A 20,168-nucleotide genomic window follows, 5' to 3' on the forward strand; every position below is an offset into this window, starting at 1 on the left:
ACTGCAAAATGTCTAAATGTGTTTTGTTGAGGCTTGCCTTATGAATGCATGCTTGCCTGTTATTTGGAACCACCAAAGGCAGACTGACTCTACCTCAGATGCTAAGGACCCCGGGAAACTGGATTAATGTAATACTGCACCAGTACCTGGATCAGCTCTTGGTTTCTCTGTCCCTGTTTGGGAAATCCTGAGCTCCTTACAAACTAACATTCCCATTTAAGGTCTAGATAGCTTGGCAGCTTCAGTGCTTTATTTATAAATATATTTTTTAAAGTTTTATTGTTCTTGTAATTCTTACTAAATAAAGGGTATCTTTACCACTACCCTGCTAAGGGCTGGGCTATAACTACCTGGTGCTTTGAATGATCAGTCTACAGAGAGGATCTTGTTATAAACAATATTTGTAAATATCAGTTCTTTCTTTTCTAGCCTCATTTTAGTTTAGGCATTGTGGTATGTTGGGTTTTTGTTCCAGCTGCTTTTTGTGACTGGACAAGTCACTTAACCTAAGTTTCAGATTTATCATCTATAAAATGAGGATATTTGATTGTCTTCTGGAAGTATATTGACAAATGAACTTTTACTGTCACAGGTTTGGGTTTTCTTTAACTGTCCAGGAGGCTTAGGGCTTTGCCTGGGAGAGGTAGTCCCATTAGTGACATCATTGTTTCTGGGGCAAACAAAAGATCCCTGAAAAAAGGTAAGGGTTTTTTTGGTTAGTATTTGGAAAGAGGAATAGAAAAAATTTAAGGGGCAAGAAAGTATTTTGTGGTATAACTCCTGGAACCCTATGTGGAAGGGGGAAATCAAGGAAGGGCCTCTGTCCTCTTGAGATCAATCAAAGTAAGGAGAGCTTGGACCAGTGCAGTGATGCCAAAAGAATGGGCCTGTTGGCAGCTTTTTTTTTTTTTTTTTTTTTTTTTTTGGCTAGGCAATGGGGTTAAGTGACTTCCCCAGGGTCACAGAGCTAGACTCCAGGGCTGGTGTTCTTATCCACTGCGCCACCTAGCTGCCCCTGTTGGCAGCTCATTTAAGGAATCTTGTGGCCAGTCCAGAGAAAACAAACACAAGTTGGTTAAAACAGTTGGCTTTATCCTCTGTATCTATAGCACTATATATAGCTTAAGGGAAAAATGAGATGATGAGATGAACTCAGGCTGTGGAGTTCCATGGAAAGGGGCTGGAGGGTGGTGGCCCAAGGTAACCTGATTAGTGATTTGTGACAAATTGCTTAGCAAAGAAACAACAGAATGCATTTATACATACACGCACATACACATATACTGTTGTAATTGTTATGGTGCAATAAAGAAACTGAGTTTCATTCAGACAAATGACTTATTTATATTTAGTAGGGTATACAGCTGCAGAAACAAATTGGGTCCAAGGCTCCTGGTAGCAAAGCACAATGACCATTGGTTTTTACACAGTTAATATACAATTTGGAGGGAGTGAAAAATAAGAACAGGATTATAAGGATTGAGACACCTGGTTTCTTATTGGTAGAGAGGACTGGAAGACTCTGAGGGGAGAGGGGTAGTTTTGTGACATTCCTTAAGTTGGGTGACAGTTAAGAGGGGAAATCTTGTGACTTAAATTAAAATTTAACTTTATAAAATTGTGGATGGGGCAAAATGAAGTCACTAATGTTACTTTATTATAAATATCTTATACATATATGTTTTGTGTACACACATACATACACACAGAGTCTGAGAGCCTCAGGAAAATGTTTTAAGGAATTGGTTATATACATAGGATCAAGATCTGAACAGGACGGCCCCTTTCAGAGAAATAGCCCTTTAAGCCTTTTCAAGACACACACTGCTTCAGGGCAGCCTCCAACTCTGGAAAGACATATTGATAGCCGCTGGCCAGAGTCCTTCGAGGTATCACGTTCTGGCCCTCCAGCAGCATAACAGCACGTTCTCGCCCAAAGACTGCTTGGACAGCAGGGCTGGGCAGAGGGAGGTAGGCAGGGCGGCCCAGAGCAGCACCTAAGGCCTTGGCAAACTCAGCATTGGTGGTAGAGGAAGCTGGAGAAACCCCATTCAGGATCCCATTAACATGGTTATTCTCTATAGCATGGACCAGGATCCCTGACATGTCCTCAATATGGATCCAGGGAAAGAACTGTCGACCTGAACCAGTAGGCCCACCAAGGCCTAGGCGGAAGGGCAGCAGCATGGAGCCGATGGCACCACCCCCACGGCCCAGCACGGCACCTGGTACACATCAGAACATTATACAGGGCAGGCCTAACAGCTTCCTGGGTAGTCCTATTGCTTCCTTATTCTGCCCCTTAGATTGATAACTTTTTGCCCCTCTTTTTTCTAGGTACCCCTCCTATTTTGTCTTTCATTCTATTCTGCCTCAGGCTTTTGCCAGAACCAGTGGTTGGGCAATTTGGGTGTTATCGCTTACTCTCTGGGGCCTCAAGATCCACCATCTCTTCCACCACTCTGCCCTGAAAGACTGGCCCAAAGTCCAATTCTCTGGAGCTGAGATGTTATATATGTTATATATATATATATATATACACATATTTTTTCTTCTTAAATGCACATCCTCACGTTTCCTAACTTGCTTCCCCCACTTACTTCACTCCAGTCCTAAGGAGTTCCAAACCCATCCTAGCCCCCTCACCAGAGCGAACCACCACCTGGCGTGTGGCATCCCCGGGGAGCTTGGCTGCTGCTTCCCACCTGGACACCAGGTTTGAGAAGTCAAAATCACCACCAGGACTGTCCTCATCATACTCTGCAGTCAGGCTGGGCTGGTAATAAGCTGTCAGAGAAAGAATGTCCTTGTCTTCTACCTTCACAAGTGACTTAAGCATTTGCTTTTCTCACTCTCAATGGCTACAGCTGCATTGACACCCACAGGCTCCGTAACACTCCCCTGATCCCCTAGGATCTCTTCTGGTATTTCCTTAAGGGATACCAGAGATATTATAGCTTATCCCTTTGTATATCACCTCCCTGGGTTCTGTTGAGGGAATCCAAGGGGTTTTCCTTTGACTTTGGACCACCTCAGGTAAAGTATAAGTTATTTTTGGGGAGCCTGTTTTGCATGTGTATGGTGATGGGAAGAACAGGGCAGGAAAAGGGTTATGGCTTTCTGAAGCTGAAAGGAATGATATTTAAAGTCCTATAGCGATGGCAGTAGGGCAGAAACCATACCCCTTTCAGGAGCCAAGATACTACTTTTCCTGGCATTGTCTTACCTAGGTAGGGGCAGAGCTCAAGCTGCAGCTCTCCCCAATTCTCCTCAGAGAGGGAGATAAGGTCTGTGATATACCTGTGCCTGTGACCAAGACCCAGACCTGGGGAGGCTGTGTGGCCTTGGCAATGGCTGTAGCCAATATGTGGGTAGTGTCGAGACGGCTGCTGAGTAGGTCCTTCCGGTAGGCCTCAGTCCACCTGTAGTCAGTGGGAAGAAGTATATCTCAAGAATCTCAAGTTTCTTTACATTTGGCATTCTGACCATTTTTTTCATCCCTAGGCCCAAGGGTTTTCAAGACTTTCCTGCTGAAGACTGAGTCACTTCTGACCCTTTCCATCCATAAGTCCCTCAATAATCCTTATGGATATATGTGTGAGAGAGAGGCCAGAGAGGGGATGGAGGAATTTGTTAGGGGTGTCTGCTCACTTTGAAAATCCCCTAACTACCATTCTACAAAGTCCACAGCAGTCAGAATGCCTTTTTGAGGGTTCTCTTAAATCCCCTGCCTCTACCACTGAGGATACTTTCCCAAGCTCTTAGAGTGACCTTCTGAAGGGGTTGAAGATGTTCTCCCCAGCCAAGTTGACCACAGCTTCACAGGGGGGCAACCCAGAGTGGGTAAGCTCATTCTGTGGAAAGAAAGCAAAAGATGTTCCAACAGGGCTGGTTTTTCTCCCCAAAGTTTTTTTTTCTACCCAGTTTTGTCTTCTGGGACACAACATCCTTTAAAGGAAGGATTCTTCTTCTTGTTACTTGAGGGGTACCTTCAGTAAGAAAAATACAGAATTGTACCTTGGAATATTTCTTTAAACTTGGTCTCTTTATGTACTATCTTTACCAAGGCAATGCTTAAGTTCGGTTTTAAAAATTCAATTTATTTTAAAGTTCCTTTTAACAGCTGAATTTTTTATTGAAAAACAATGAATGACCAGGATGATAGTGTACTGTCAAGTCCAGAGAGGGGAGGCGGTTCTGGTAGGGCCCCGAGAAATTCTTTTCCATCACGTACCCAAGTGATATGATTGGCACCGGGCTGGCGGGAGACCACCGTCACCTCGTGTCCTCGGGAGCGCAGCAGCTGAGTCAGGGCCCTGCCGATGAAGCCTGTCCCACCGCCTGGCAGAAAGCAGCCTGGCCCTCGCCTAGGGCACGGTGCCCCTCTGTGCCCAGGGCCTCCCCTCCCCCTCCCGCCTCCCTTCTTCCCCGGGGGTCCTCCCCCTCCTTGCCTTCCCAGAGTCCGTCCCCCTCCTCTTCCACAAGGCCCCTCCCCTCGTCACCCCCCATCTCCTCTCCCCCAGGAGCTCCTCCCCCTTCCCCGTCCTTCGCCAGGGCCCCTCCCCCCATCGCTGCCCTTGAAACTGTCGAAGTGATCAGAGTCCTGGGGCAGGGGAAGGTCAGCCTCCGGCCGAGGTCAGGTTGCCAGAGCACAGGCTGGGACAGCGGCGGGTCAAAGTTTGCAATTTCTCTAACTTCCACCTAACGCTTCTCTCCAGACTCATGCCCCCTCCGCGGCGCCACTCACCTATAAGCACCTTCATTTTGGCGGCCGGCTCTCCGTGCGCCTGCGCAGGCAGCAGGGCACCGCCCCCACTACGAAAGGTTCCGCCTCCTCCGCGCCGCGTTCTGCTCATGCGCCTAAGAGCCCGCGGGGGCCAGGTGTGGTGAGGGGGCGGGGTTATGGAACCGGGCCCAGAGAACCGACGTCTTTTAAAGGGACCGGACTGTGTGAGTGGGACACATTGGGAAGGGAACGAAGCCGCCCCATCTAGAATGTCACTCCTGAAGCTGTATTGTTGCTTCTGTGGTAGACTGGGTGCAGATCCCGCATCCTACGCTTCCTAGGTGTGTGACCGCTCTGTGCCTCAGTTTCCACCTCTGTAAAATGAGGGGGTTGGACTTGGTGGCATCCAAGGTCTTTCCCAGCGTTAAATCTATGATTCCCTTGACTGTTATGAAGAGAAGCCTCCCGGCATATGGTGACCTAGGAAGTGAAGGAGGACCAGGAGAGAAAAGGGGCTGCCCGAGTGGGCAGGTGTACAACCAGAGGGGCTCACAATGGGATCCACCTCCTCACCTGGTTCTAGGTTGGAAACCTGGACTCTCTGATGGGCTGAGAGGTATGCTGGAGAGGGTTGGACTAGGTAGGTGGCCTGAGATCCCTCCCATCTCTGAAATTCTTGATTCCTTTCTCATGGAGAAGTGGGAAGATGACTTGTTTCATATCCTGGCTCTCGAGGACTGTTTCCTTATCCATGAAATGAGGTCAGACTAAGTGTCTAAGGATCCTTCCATTCTAAAATCTATGAAATCAGCTCTTAAGGGAAATAGCAAAGATACTGAAATATATGATTCTTTTTTTTTTTTTTTTGGCTAGGCAATGGGGTTAAGTGACTTGCCCACAGTCACACAGCTAGTAAGTGTTATGTGTGTGAGTTCGGATTTGAACTCAGGTCCTCCTGACTCCAGGGCCGGTGCTGTTTCTGCTGCGCCACCTAATTGCCCCTAAATATGTGATTTTTAAAAAAAATTTATTCAGAACCCATTTATTGGTGTAAAAATAAATTTGTCTTCTGACATAAATATGTGATTCTTAAGGCAAGGATAGTGGATTTTCTTAACTTTAGTATTTAGAAGTCAAATACTCAGAAGTCAAAATGATACATTCTCTTTTCCATGTATTGAGTTTAAGATGCAACGGGACATCCAGTTTGAGATGTCTGAAACACAGCTGGAAATTGGAAATTGGAGGTGAGCAGAAAGGATAGATTTGAGAATCATGAGCATAGAGATGGTAATTAAATCCCTGGGAGCTGAGATCATTAAGTGAAGTAAGATACAGTCTAAAGAAACATTTAATGAGACTTTTGTTACTTCCTAAACTTGAGATAACCAATGTCCACATTCTCATCCTCACTGGTGTGAAGGTGCTTCTCCAATGGCTATGTTAATCAAATTTGGAAAAGGAGGAAACCCTTTTCTAAAAGTTACCTATGTAGTCTGGAAGAATCGGGCCATCTGCCCTTACAAAAGAAATTTGGTGTGGTTTACTCAGAATATAATTCTCCCTAGACTCTTCTTAATATCTCAGCTTATGTTATCCCAGAAATGCTATGCTGTTTTTGGCTCTCCAGTTAATCAGTATGTTTTAAGTTTTGTTTTTCAGTGGCCTTTTCATCCTCCTCTTACCCTTTAAACATGGTGTTTCCCCAGTGTTCTATCTGAACATTCTTTTTATCCATGCTCTTTCCTTGGTGATCTTCTCTGCTCCAGTGACTTCATTTTATCCCCTCTATTCAGAAAACCCTCAAATCTGTGTCAACTTCCATTTTCCCTCCAGGATTCTGGAGATCTTTATCTGGATGTTCTCACTCAGAAAAATCAACAGGTCTAAAACAGCAAATATTCTACCATGTGAATCCCAATTTATTATATAAGAAAGAGACAAATGAAATTGGGTGTGTGCCTCCAGATGTCTGGGGGGGGACATTATCTGATGGAGATTTCTGTTCTGAGTACTGTTCAAACAGTCTCTAGCAGTGTCCTCTTTCTTGTGTCCACTCTCCTACAAGATTGATCTTAACACAATTTTAAATTACCTTGCCAATAACCAGGTCAAATAATGACAGTTAACTTGACCCTTCTGTCTCTGTTTATAAAATCAAAATTGGAACCTTGGCCAATTGTCATGTTGATAAACTCAAAAACAGGAAAATTAGAACCCAGTTATTGAAAATCAAAACCCAGTTTTTATACTTCACATTCATTCCATACTTCACATTCATTCCCTTATCAGGAGGATGAGATTCCACTAAGGAATTAATAACAGAACACTTTTTATAAAAATATGGACTTCAATACACACATAATACATTGAGTGATCAATTTTAAAACAGTACATGTCAAGTAATAAAATAATTCCAACTTCTGGTCATGCACAAATAAATAACACCTAATTAAAGTAGATGCTTCTTTTAAGTCGTTTACAAGATAGACCACAAGTCATTCTTCTTTTAACACTAATTAATTGTAACAAACTGAAACAGGTATGATATTAACTAAATAACAGAATAATATCCTGGTTTCATAAGTCCTCGACCTAATTATCCCCATACCATTATGAAGAATTAAAGGACCCTAACTTATACAGGAATATATACTAGTAACAGATATCAAGGCTAAATATTTAATTCTAAAATTCTAGGCCAAATAGTTCAATCTTATACTTCCATTTTACTATTATAACCTCAGATGTTCCAGCATCAATCTATTATTTAATAGATTTAATATTGTGCTTACAAAACTTTTTGATTATAGAAATTTGCCATAAAAGAATATGGACATAACTATAGTAAGGGACCAGTGTCAATTCCAGGCAGAAGTTATGTAGATGGCCAAATGCCAGGCTTAAAGTCTGCCAGGTGTCATAGTGGGGAAACTGAGTCAGGAGAATCCTACCTCAGCTCCTACAGAATAGTCGTTTTCCCGACTTTCCCATGAGAATACCCTCTGCAATTCATAGATGCATTTCATAGACCCCAACAGGGTGGCTGGCATCATGGATCGGTAGCTCCATAGCATTCCTTGATAACCATACCTTGAGTCAGACTCAGAATAAAGTCAGTTATCAGTTCCATAATGTCTTGAATAGCAAGTTCCAGTAATCAGAGTGTCAGACGTGACTATAATCTCACATTGGTTAGGGAACATCTTTAAAGTGAGCCTACACATGTTCTAGTTCCTGATTAAATAACATCAGGAGTAAAATCAAATTTCCATTAAGATCGCAAGTTACTACTCTAATAGATTTGCATCTCTGTTTCTCAAGCTTATTTATCCTTCTGCAACCATATTTAATCTAAAGAATGAAATACTTCAGGAATTGAATCTTGTACATGTGAAAAGTCCAAACACTAATTTTAACCTTTGCTGGGCCATGGAATGAATTCAGATCAAAACAGCAAGATCTTCCCACTTACAACTCAGTACAGCAATTGCTTTAGTATTAATCATCAGCCTTAGAACTCTGTTGCTGCTGCTGACTCTGTGTTTCTCAGAAAGCACCCATTAAGGCCAGTCCAAGGACACAACAAACCTAGGAATGAAACTCGAAATTCACAGTAGTTTTGGACATAATTGTCATCAATATCAAATTATTACGGCAATAAATTAGCTTGCAAATGGAAATTCAGTAGGCCTTCTAAAAATCACACAAAAGATTTTGCAAAACATTTCGTCATAAAAGTATTTCCCTTTCTTAAAAGCAGCTTGCAATTTATCCTATTACTGTAACGAACTAAATTAATTACAAGGAGATTTTACAGGATCCCTTCTTTGTAATTATCAAGTTTCCTTTCACAAAAATGCTTTTGTAAATACTTGATTTAAACAATAACTCCAAATGACTTAGTTAACAATCTTAATTTTTTGTAAGTGAGAACCAAATAATTTTAGCTGCAACTTCCTTTTAAATATAGACAAAACTTGGAAGTTTATGATTTCTTAAATTGCAGTGCTTCAAAATATTACAACACATGCTTGGATAGAATGACCTAACAGCTTCCTAAGCCATTCATTTTTTTCATTTCCTCTAAGAGTACAATTATTAATCTAACAGCATCCAGATTATAAGAGAAATTGCTTTTCTAACAACATAGGTGATACAATTGTTTACCAAATTGTACAATTTAGAAATGTAACAATACCCTATACATTATAATGTATTCAAAACTTGAAACAACCCATTATCAATTTAGGTAAATGCATTTCTAAATCACTTTGCACAGAGTCATTCATCTCATCATTAATATGTTGAAACTACAAGTTGAAACTACCTTATATATTTTCCCAAGATTTCAAATGAAAAATCTGCTATCTTAGTAAATATCGTTATTATTATTACTTGTTTATAACCAAATATACTTCATTAAATGTTGTTTCCAAAAAATTTGTCACATCCTTTTAAAAAAAGGCCCAATTCATATGCAACAGAATACAGATTAAAATTGCTTTAACACCATTTCTACTTCACCATGGTCTTTCAAATTTTAAAATCTAAGAGAATTTTAGGAATGCAATACGATTTAGAAATACAGTAATAACATAAACAATAAACTTCAGATGACATCAGTTGTATTTTCAGATTATCACATATAGAAATTATTGATTTTATTACTTTTGGTATTTTAAAACTACTTCAAAGTTACCAGGTATGGAATAATTACATTAAATTAGAGAAGTAATAATAATGTTGTGTCTAGCATATGCCAGTTGTTGTACAATCATGTGAGCCTCACAACATCCCTGGGAAGTGGGTTCCACTATTATCCCCTTCTGAACAGTAGACTGAGGTAAATAGACATAAATCAAATGAAATCTAGATTTACAATCACTAATGATAAATATTTAGAATTTTTTTTTAAAGTCCAATACTCTTGGCCCTTTAAAAGGAAATATTGTCCATAAATTCATACATTCCCTTAAAAAGACACAAGGCTGTATAATAGGAAATGCATATAAAGTTTTACAGTTTGGAATCACTTGTTATCATCAGGTTAGCTAAAGGGTTTGGCCCAAGTGAAGAGACCTAAGGAATGTGATTTAATGCTGACAGGGTGTGGCTAGTTTCCCCAGGCATAAACCTCCAGAGCCTCCAATAATTAATTGAACAGTACAAGGAAACATCTCAAGATTTTATGTTATAATTGCAAATCACAATGGCTAATATCTTTACTATAGCCAGTATTTATATAAGGTTAGATTTACTAAGGCCTTCCTATAAATTTATCCCGAAAGGCAGGCAGACACAATTCCTTCTAACCCTCTATAACTATCTATTAGTTTTCAAATCAAGCTACAAAATTTTCATTTTCAATCCTTCTACTTAAAACAAAATCAAACTTTCTCACACCTTCTAATGTAGAAGCTGCAAGGTCCTGTGTAATCCTGACTGTGGTTCCATGATATTTAAATTGTTTCTTTCTGGCTGCTTGCAGTATTCTCTCTTTGACCTGCTAATTTTGAAATTTGGCTACTATATTCCTTGGCATTTTCAATTTGGGACCTCTTTCAGGAGGTGATTGGTGTATTCTTTCTATGGCAATTTTACCATCTGGTTCTAGGACCTCAGGGCAGTTTTCCTTAATGATTTCCTGAAAGATACTATCCTGGCTCTTTTTTTCCATCGTGATTTTCAGGTAGACCAATAATTTTTAAATTTTATCTCCTGGATCAATTTTCCAGGTCAGTTGTTTTACCAATGAGGTATTTAACATTTTCATCTATTTTTTCATTCTTTTCTGTTTGACTGATTCTTGCTCTCTCATAGAGTCATTAGCTTCCATTTGCCCAATTCTAATTTTTAACAAATTGTTTTCTTCTATTAGATTTTGTACCTCCTTCCCCATTTGGCCAATTGTATTTTTTAGGGACTTGCTTTCTGTTCAGTGTACTTTTTTTCCAGCTGGCCAATTGTATTTTTTAAGGACTTGTTTTCTACAGTTCATTTTTGTCCTTCCTTTTCCAAGCTATTGATTCTGTCTTGCATACCTCTCATTTATTTTCCCATTTTTTCTTCTACCTCTCTCATTTGACTTTTAAAATCCTTCTTGAGCTCTTCTTAAGAAGGCTTTTTGGGCTTCAGACCAGTTCATATTCCCTTTTGAGGTTCCAGACGTGGGTTTGTTGACAATGTTCTCTTCAGAATTTCTACCTTGATCTTCATTGTTCCCATTATATGAATATCATATGTTTCTTTTTGCTCATGATGTTTGCTTATTTCCTGACCTTTAAAGAGATTGAGCTCTCCTGCTGAGGAGCAGAGGGCACTGACCTAAGCTTCCTGTGTTGGGAGCCTAGGTCTTGGTCACTGGCTTTGTGTGCTGAGGCCTCTGATGTTGGCAGTTGGAGGCTGTAGGGTTCTGGCAGCTTACCTGGTGTTGGGCTGGGATCAGCAACACTGTAACTCTAGGAGTAGGATTGGGTAGTGTAGCCCCTGTAGATTTCTTGCTCACCTGGGCCTTTCCTTTTACTTTCTTCAGCTCCTTTCAGATGGATGTTACAGGATGTTTATCTGCCTGGGGCCCCTTGGAGCACTGCTTCCCTTAGTTTTGCTGAGGCACAGGGAGACCCGTTTGCTATAGAATGCTGAGGCACCTGGTGGTTTTCCAAGTTGGTTTCCACTGGTTGCCCTACCCTCACTGAGGCACTCGGGGTCCTGGTGTTGGTGTTTGCCTGCTCTACCACCTGGGTTTCAGAATCTCTTCCTGGTGTTCTGAAGTGAGGCTTTCTGCTAGCTTGCTGGGATGCCTCCCTGCTCCCCTTCCCTGGGGGTAAGAGGGGCCTTTCCCATTAATCCCTCAAGCTACCTGGGCTACTGGACTGCTGCACTCTGTCTTTCTTCTGGTTCAGCTGTTCCAGGGTTTTTCCTGGGGTGATATTTTCTGGGTTTTCAGAGGTTAATAAGGGAGGGTAAGAGTGACTTCTTAGTCCACCATCTTGGCTCCTGGAACCACACTTTCTCAACATGCTTAAACCATCTAAAGCTGGCACAAAGGCACCCAGAACAACCATTTGAGGGGGGACTTAGAGCACATGGGCTTGCTATGGACCACCCCACCCCCATCTATTCCCAAACCATTTTTTCTCTGCCTGTCATATTTTTGCTCAAACCTTTATTTCTCTTTCCTAATCTTTCAAATCCATTACTCAGACTACCTCCACTTTCCTTTACATTCCAAAGTAAGGCCTGTGTGCCTATGATAGGAGGCAGTAAGTGTGGCAAGCAAGTTTTGGACTCCAAAGAGTCCTGGGTTTAAATGCTGCTTCAACCACTTTTCTTTGTGACCCTAGACAAGTCATTGAGTTTGACTTCCCCAAGTGCAAAATGGAAATAATAGTACTCTTAGTAACTGGACTAAATATATGTAAAAGCTTCTACAGATTTTAAAGTGTTGATTAACAAGGTGTCCCAAAAGTCCTATTGCAGTTGTAAACCTGGGACACCTGTATAGATATCAGCAATTTCATCCCCTAACATTTGATATCAGTTCTGAATTCTGTATACTTCTGCAGCTACCTCCTCTCTTAATAACTCCCCAGTCTATAAGGCTTACCTGAAATTTAAATACACTGGCTTCTCTTAGTTACTGAGGTTGTTTATCACAATGCCTGGCATACAGTAGGTGACTAATAAATGTTTATTGATTGGATATCTCTAGTTTACATTGGAGAACTCTTGCAGCTGCTTCAGTTTTTTTTCTAAAGAGCCCATATCTTATACTATAGACCAACACATTTATAACATTTTAAGACTTAAGCTTCTCAAAGATTATTGCTTACAATGATAAAGCATAAGCTGAATTTTTAAAATGGACTTGATTTATTTCTAGACTACCCTGACAAGATATGATAGACAAGAGTTGGGTATCTACAAACTGACAGTTTTTGCTTTACATAAATTTGTATTACGTAAATTCTACTCTCCAGCCCTGGGCCAGGCTCTGGCTCCAACTAGTAGGAGTACCAGTGAAGCCACAGGGTCCTCTCCTTGCTTTGGCTTGGGGGACAGCAGAGCCGAAGAGGGGACAGGGCCACGTGGAAGTTGCCACTCCCCTCTCCCCAAAGGGACAGTGAGGTCAGTAGAGCTATCCACTTACTAAATGAGAACTGGCTGTACTTTCTTACCCAATACTTTTCTTTCAGGCATGACCAGCAGCCTAGATTCTCTTGTCTAAGTGTAAGGATGGGGGCAGGGTTCAAGGGTGTGCTGGTAGATGTTTAACAACCAGCTATCCAAAAAATGTATTTACGGTTTTAAGTTTAATCAGTATTATAACATTTTCCCCGCTGCTTTCTTAAATCCAGACAATCAGCAAAACAATAAACGAAGTCCTAATTTGTAGGTTTGTTGATTTCTTTTTTTTTTTAAATCAGGATTGCTACCCCTGCTTTTTTTACTTCAGCCGAAGCATAATATATTCTGCTCCAGTCTTTTACCTTTACCCTGTGTGTGTCGCTCTTTTTCAAATGTGTTTCCTATAAACAACATATTATAGGATTACAGTTTTTAATCCATTCTGCCATCCACTTCCATTTTATGGGACAGTTCATCCCATTCACATTCAGTTATGATTACTATCTGTGTCTTTCTCTCCATCCTTTTTTCCCCGTTTATGCTTTTCTTTCTCCTTTTCCCTCCTAGTGTTTTGCTTGACCACAGCCTCCCTCAGTCCCTCCTCCCTTCTATTAGCCCTTTCCCTTTTCTTCCCCTTTACCCTTACTGCTTTTTTCCTCCCTTCTATCCCCCCTCCTTTTTCTTTCCCCATTTCCCTCCTACTGCCTATAGGACAAGTTAGATTTCTATACCTACCTGATTATGTTATTCCCTTCTTGAGCCAAATCTGATGAGAGTAAGGTTCAAACAATGCTCATCTGCCTCCCTTTTTTCCCTCTGCTGTAATAGGTTTTTGTTTCTTTTCTTGTAATTCACCCTTGCCTGCCTCCCCCTTTCTCAGTACATTTTCTTAGATCAGATTAATCCACTTACTTGGATCCATTTAACCCATTTGATTAGATTTTTTTTTTTATCATTACATCAAAGTCAACATATACATCCCCTTTATGTGTACTCCTTTAACATGGTGTAATAACAATACAGTTCTCAAGAGTTGCAAGCGTCATCTTCCCTTGTAGGGATGTAAACAGTTTGCCCTTATTAACAACATTTTGTATCTTTCTGTCCCATTTACCTTTTTATGTCTCTTGAGTCTTGCATTTGAAGATCTCTGGTCTTTTTATTAGGAAGGTTTGGAAGTCCCCTATTTCGTTGAATATCCATCTCCTCCCCTGAAAGGTCATGCTAATTTTCGCTTGGTAGTTGATCCTTGGTTGTAATCCAAGCTCCTTTGCCTTACGGAATATTTGCCTACAGTCTTTTAATGTAGAAGTTGCAAGGCCCTGTGTAATCCTGACTGTGGTTCCATGATATTTAAATTGTTTCTTTCTGGCTGCTTGTAGTATTTGCTCTTTGACCTGGTAATTTTGGAATTTGGCTACTTTATTCCTTGACATTTTCAATTTGGGATCTCTTTCAGGAGGTGATTGGTGGATTCTTTCTATGGCTATTTTACCATCTGGTTCTAGGACCTCAGGGTAGTTTTCCTTAATGATTTCCTGAAAGATACTATCCTGGCTCTTTTTTTCCATCGTGATTTTCAGGTAGATCAATAATTTTTAAATTGTCTCTCCTGGATCAATTTTCCGGGTCAGTTGTTTTACCAATGAGGTATTTAACATTTTTATCTATTTTTTCATTCTTTTCTTTCTGTTTGACTGATTCTTGCTCTTTCATAGAGTCATTAGCTTCCATTTGCCCAATTCTAATTTTTAACAAATTGTTTTCTTCTATTAAATTTTGTACCTCCTTCCCCATTTGGCCAATTGTATTTTTTAGGGATTTGTTTTCTTCAGTGTACTTTTTTTTCTAGTTGGCCAATTATATTTTTTAGGGACTTGTTTTCTTCAGTGTACTTTTTTCCCAATTGGCCAATTGTATTTTTTAAGGACTCTTCTACCTCTCTCATTTGACTTTTAAAATCCTTCTTGAGCTCTTCTTAGAAGGCTTTTTGGGCTTCAGATCAGTTCATATTCCCTTTTGAGGTTCCAGATGTGGGTTTGTTGACAATGTTGTCCTCTTCAGAATTTCTGCCTTGATTTTCACTGTTCTCATAATATGAATCTATGGTACATTTCTTTGTGCTCATGGTGTTTGAGTATTCCCTGGCCTTTAAAGAGATTGAACTCTCCTGTTGGGGAGCAGAGGTCACTGACCCAAGCTTCTTGTGTTGGGAGCCTAGGTCTTGGTCACTGGCTTTGTGTGCTGGGGCCTTTGATGTTGGCAGTTGGAGGCTGTAGGGTTCTGGCAGCTTACCTGGTGTTGGGCTGGAATCAGTAAGGCTGGAACTCTAGGGCAACTGTAAGTTGCCTGCTTTTCCTTTCTTTTTGCTTTTTTCAGCTCCTTTCAGATGGATGTTGCAGGGTGTTTATCCGCCTGGGGCCCTTTGTAGTGCTGCTTCCCTTATTTTTGCTGAGGTACTGGGAGACCCGTTTGCTATAGAATGCTGAGGCACCTGGTGGTTTTCTGAGCTGGTTTCCACTGGTTCCCCTGCCCTCACTGAGGCACTCGGAGGTCCAGGTGTTGGTGTTTGCCTGCTCGACTACCTGGGCTTCAGGATCTCCTCCTGGTGTGCTAAAGTGGGGCTTTCTAGTAGCTTGCTGGGACACCTCTCATTCCCCCTTCCCCTAGGGCAAGAGGGGCCTTTCCTGTTAATCTCTTAAACTACCTGGGCTACTACACTTCTGGTTCAGCTGTTCCAGGGTTTTTCCTGGGGCAATATTTTCTAGGCTTTCAGAGGTTGATAGGGGAGGGTGAGAGCAACTACCTTTTTACTCCACTAGGTTGGCTCCCGGAAGTGGAAGATCCTCTGGTTTGTTGATTTCTGAGGTGTAAACACTTGCTGACAATTTAGCAGCTCTTGGATCCTTTGTGAGCTGGTTCCAGCACACTGGTGAAGGTTATATGGGTTGGGAGAACTCCTTATTCTGACATGAACTACTTTGCCAAGTTGCACAGCATTGCTGGCTTAATCCCTGGCAAAAGATTTGCAAATGTTTTATCACAAGGTGTTCCTAGAATTTATCCTGAAAATCTGAGGGTTCCCAAATAACTTTGTCTTAGCCTTTAATAACCACCTTAAGCTTCAGTGCTCAAAATCTGACTTTTCCCATTCAAATAAAAAACTGGGATTTTGAGGGTAAGAAGTCCTGAGAATTCTTAGATCCTTGGTCAGAGACCACTTGCCAGCATTTGGAGAAGAGTGTCTTTGGTGGCAACTAGGTAGTGCAGGGGATAGAGTAAAAGATAGACCTGAGTTTAAATCCTGCCTCAGATGTGTGACCTTGAGCAAGTCACTTAACCATGCTGTGCTTCAGTTTCCCCATTCACAAAATGGGGATAATAATGGTATCCTGTAAAATTATAGGGTTGGTGTGGGGAATGAATGAGTTCACATATGTAAAGTGCTATGTAAATGCTGTGGTTATTGGTGGTCTGGCTTAAATACTCCATCATTTGCACCATTGTTCACATAATTTAAATCTTGATGTTGGACTCTTCCTTCTCTCTTACACCTCATATGGAATCAGTTACCAAGAATGGTTGATTTTACCTCTGCAACAATGTCTCCCACAACTCTCCTTTACTCTTGATTCCCCATTGCTACCACCCTAGTATATAGGCTTTCATTATCAATTGCTTAGACTGTTGCAACAGGTTTTCTTGATTCTGTTTCCCTCCCTCTATTCCATCATTTTTCTTACACCATTGCCACATTAATTTTTTCTGAATTTAGGTCTGATCACATCACACCTGTGTTAAATAATCCTCAGTGGTTCCCTGCTGCCAACCAAATAAAGTTCACACTCCTTTGCTTAGCATTTAAGGCTTTCCTCAATCTGGCATCAACCTTTTTCTGGTATAAATTATACTATGTTGAATATAGAATACTTCCTTTTTGTACTCTCTACTCCAGTAAACCAGAGTTGCTTGCTGTCCGTCCCTAACCTCATCCTGTACTTTGCTTATGCTACTTCCTCCCACTGTTCCCTATCCCTGGAATATATTCTCTGTTTTATTGAATTTTTATTCATCCCTTAAAAGTCCAACTTAAATGACAGCATCTCTGTTGTCTTTATCATCTCTCCATTTGATGACATCTTTCTCCCTCATTCTCACATAGGAGTTTGTTTGCATTTCTTTAATGTACTTATATTGTATTATTTTGAATAATAGTTTAAAGAATCGTAGATCTAGAGCTGGAAAGGATCTTTGAAGCTGTTAAGTCCAGCCTCATTTTCCAGTTGAGGAAACTGAGGCCCAGGCATATTAGTGACTTGCCTAAGGTCACATGAGCATCATGGGGAATAGGTGGGATTTGAACCCAGGTCTTCTGACTCTAGTTATGTATATATCATATCCTTTTTCTGGTGTGGTGGAAGTAGATGAACATGAGAACTATTGAGTTTTGGAGAAATATTCTCCTTAGATAAAATAACCTCTAAGACCAAGGAAATAGAGCTGTAGGGTTTGTATTTGACTTTCTTCTTTAATTGACAATAACAGGATGGACAAGAATGAATGATTCTATTTTAAATAGGACCTCCACCATCTTAGAGATTTCCTGATAATATAGGGAATTCTGATAAGACTAACTGCAGAGAATTGCATTTCCCACAGGAACAAATCTGACCTTAAGCGATTCCTGTGACCCCCTGGCTTACATACTTCTCACATTTCTTTTACGCCATAGAAAAGATTGCTGCTCATTGGCCGTGTACTCTAAATGAGGCTAAAAAGTTATAAAAACCCTGAGAAACTGCAGCTGCTATTAGGGAGCAGCCTTTCTTAGCACATGAACTTCTTTTCTTTCCAATTTAGCTGCTCATTTTTTGGCCTCCAGTCTTACAGACATGATGGTGGATAAGACTCTCCCTTCTCCCTCCCTCTCAAGGAACTCGGACTGGGAAACACTCACAACACTAGGCTTGAAGCTGCTTGAAGGCAGGCACATCTAGTTTTTCTGTCTCTGTCTCCAGCTCAGTGTTCTGTGCATGGTAGATGCTTAATCAATGTTTATTTGAATAGATCTTTGAATGTCTGAAGATTTGAACATCTTCTATTAGCTTAATTATCTTGAACCTTGAACTACTTCTAAGTGGCTCAAATTTATGGTGCCTGGTGATTATAATAATAACACACTTACATAGATTTGCAAAACTTAAAATGACCCTTCTTTTATTTGTGGCAAGAGTTATGATATTAACCTTAGTGTTGGAGATTGTCTTCTGACGCAAAAGACTCAGGTATTCTTTTGGCTTATTCTTTTGACTTAAAGCTCCACACATAGGAAGCCTGGGAAAACTTGCATCAAATGTATTTTTAATAGTGTGCAGAGACCAGTTCTCTACTTGCAAGCAGCAAGTTTGTGGTATTACATAGGAAAGCTTTTTTTTTTTAGGAGGAAAAGTGGAGTGAATAATTTTTAAAAGCCAATACTCTAAAGTTTGCATATGTTTTTACATATATTATCTCATTTGATCCCCACAAGGACCCTGTGAGAACATGACTAATGTTAAAATGTTAATGTGATTGTAAATGTATAACCTATATCAGATTGCTTGCCCTTTGGGGGAGGGGAGATGAGAGGGAGGGAAAAAAATTTGAAACTTAAAATCTTATAAAAAATGAATGTTCAAAAGTCTTTACATGTAATATTGGAAGAAATAACTATTTACTAAAAACAAAAACAAAAAACCCAAAATAACTGTCTTGTGAGGTAGGTGTTATTACCTCCATTTTACAGATGGGAAAACTAAGGCAAAATTCAGGATAAGCAATTTGCCTCGGAGTACACAGCTAGTAAAGACTTAAGGCAGGATTCAAACCTAAGTCTTCTGATTCCAAAGCCCTGCATGCTGCTGGTTGTACCATTCAGCTGCATCCAATCAACTCTAGTAGAATAACCTTAAACAGAGGCCACAAGATATAGTGGAAATTAGACTTCAGTTCAGTATAGAACTGGGTAGTCCACCTTTGGACATTTGTTAGCCATGTGACCCTGGGCAACTCATTTCACTTCTTTAAAGTTTCAGCTTCCTCGTTTTCAAAAGAATGCCTGTTATACCTACCTTTATAGGTTGTAGTGAGGATTAAATGAAATCATCTCTATAAAGTGCTCTCTAATCCAAACTGGGTTATAGAAATGTCAGCTATTGTTACTGTTGATCCCAAAGATTTATGTAAATTCTGGAGTCACAAACTCACTTAATTGTGAAGACTATTGTTGGGGTTGTCAGAGATCGGGCTTAGCTGGTGGCTCCTTCCTTTTGGAGGGGAGTGGGTGGGCTTACTTCTCTCTCCCTCTTCTTTTACTTTCCTTCTCCCTCATTCCTCTCATTTTCTCTCTCCATGTGTCTCTTTGTCGACCCCTTTCTATGGCTCATTGTCTAATTCCACCCCCCACTCCACCCCCACCATGCTCCATCCTTCCAGTCTGCCTTCTCCCTTTTTTATTCCTCATGGCTGTATAATACCAGCAGCCAATCTCCATTTATCAATGAATTTCTATAGAGTCAGCTCTTTAGTTCAGGATGAGCAGAAAATACAAAAATTAAAACCAAAACCTCCTCAGACTTTCCCTTCTCTTCAGGTTGTGACCACACTCTCCTGATTGATCCTTTACCCCCTCCATCTTTACTTTCCCTTAGTGACCAACCATACTCATTGACGTGCATGTTCCTTGGGGTAGATACACTTTGCTGAGGTCATTTGCTCAAATGAGTTTCTCTGAATGTAGAGCCTTATTTAGATCTAGTGAGTTTTTTAATTTTTTTATTTTCTATATCACTAACCTGGTTATAAATATGGCTCAGGGGTGAGAATAGAATCAATTTAAGTGAATTAAGAATTAATTAAACATCTGGAGGTCTTACTATTTGGCATCTGTCTAAACATCTTGAGTCCTATATAGTATTTACTTCTTTTTGGCCCAAAACAAGGATAGGGAATATTCATTTAATGATATTTATCCAGCACAATTCTTTTTAGATTTTATTATCTCAAACATACACACACACATATGGTTTTATTTTACTTTTCCCCTTAATTCTCTAATAACCTTTTTTTTTAAAACCTTGACTATATCTCAGTTGAATGTGAAAAAAGAGGATTTTTGTCCATGATTGGGGCTAGAAATTTTCTGGAGAATCAACTACCAAGAAGCAGTAACTAGTGGCCTTGGAAGACTGGACATTTAAATAGTCTTCTATGACAGGGAATCTGGAACTCTTAGGAGAATCTGGCTTCTCAGGGTAATAACATGTTACAGCTG

The 20,168-nt window shown here is 40.5% G+C and overlaps 1 protein-coding gene across 1 annotated transcript; it reads right to left on the bottom strand.

The window, feature by feature from the left end:
- Window positions 1-1,324: 1,324 nt before the first annotated feature.
- On the bottom strand, window positions 1,325-4,856 carry SDR39U1 (short chain dehydrogenase/reductase family 39U member 1). The gene is given in 7 exon segments (XM_027843201.1): window positions 1,325-2,225; window positions 2,647-2,787; window positions 3,301-3,422; window positions 3,772-3,854; window positions 4,235-4,316; window positions 4,748-4,805; window positions 4,808-4,856. Coding segments are annotated over 7 exon segments (948 nt in total). The 3' UTR covers window positions 1,325-1,812.
- Window positions 4,857-20,168: the final 15,312 nt, after the last annotated feature.

Source organism: Vombatus ursinus, unplaced genomic scaffold (assembly GCF_900497805.2).
Source record: "Vombatus ursinus unplaced genomic scaffold, bare-nosed wombat genome assembly UNPS02014894.1, whole genome shotgun sequence".
Taxonomy (NCBI): Eukaryota; Metazoa; Chordata; class Mammalia; order Diprotodontia; family Vombatidae; genus Vombatus; species Vombatus ursinus.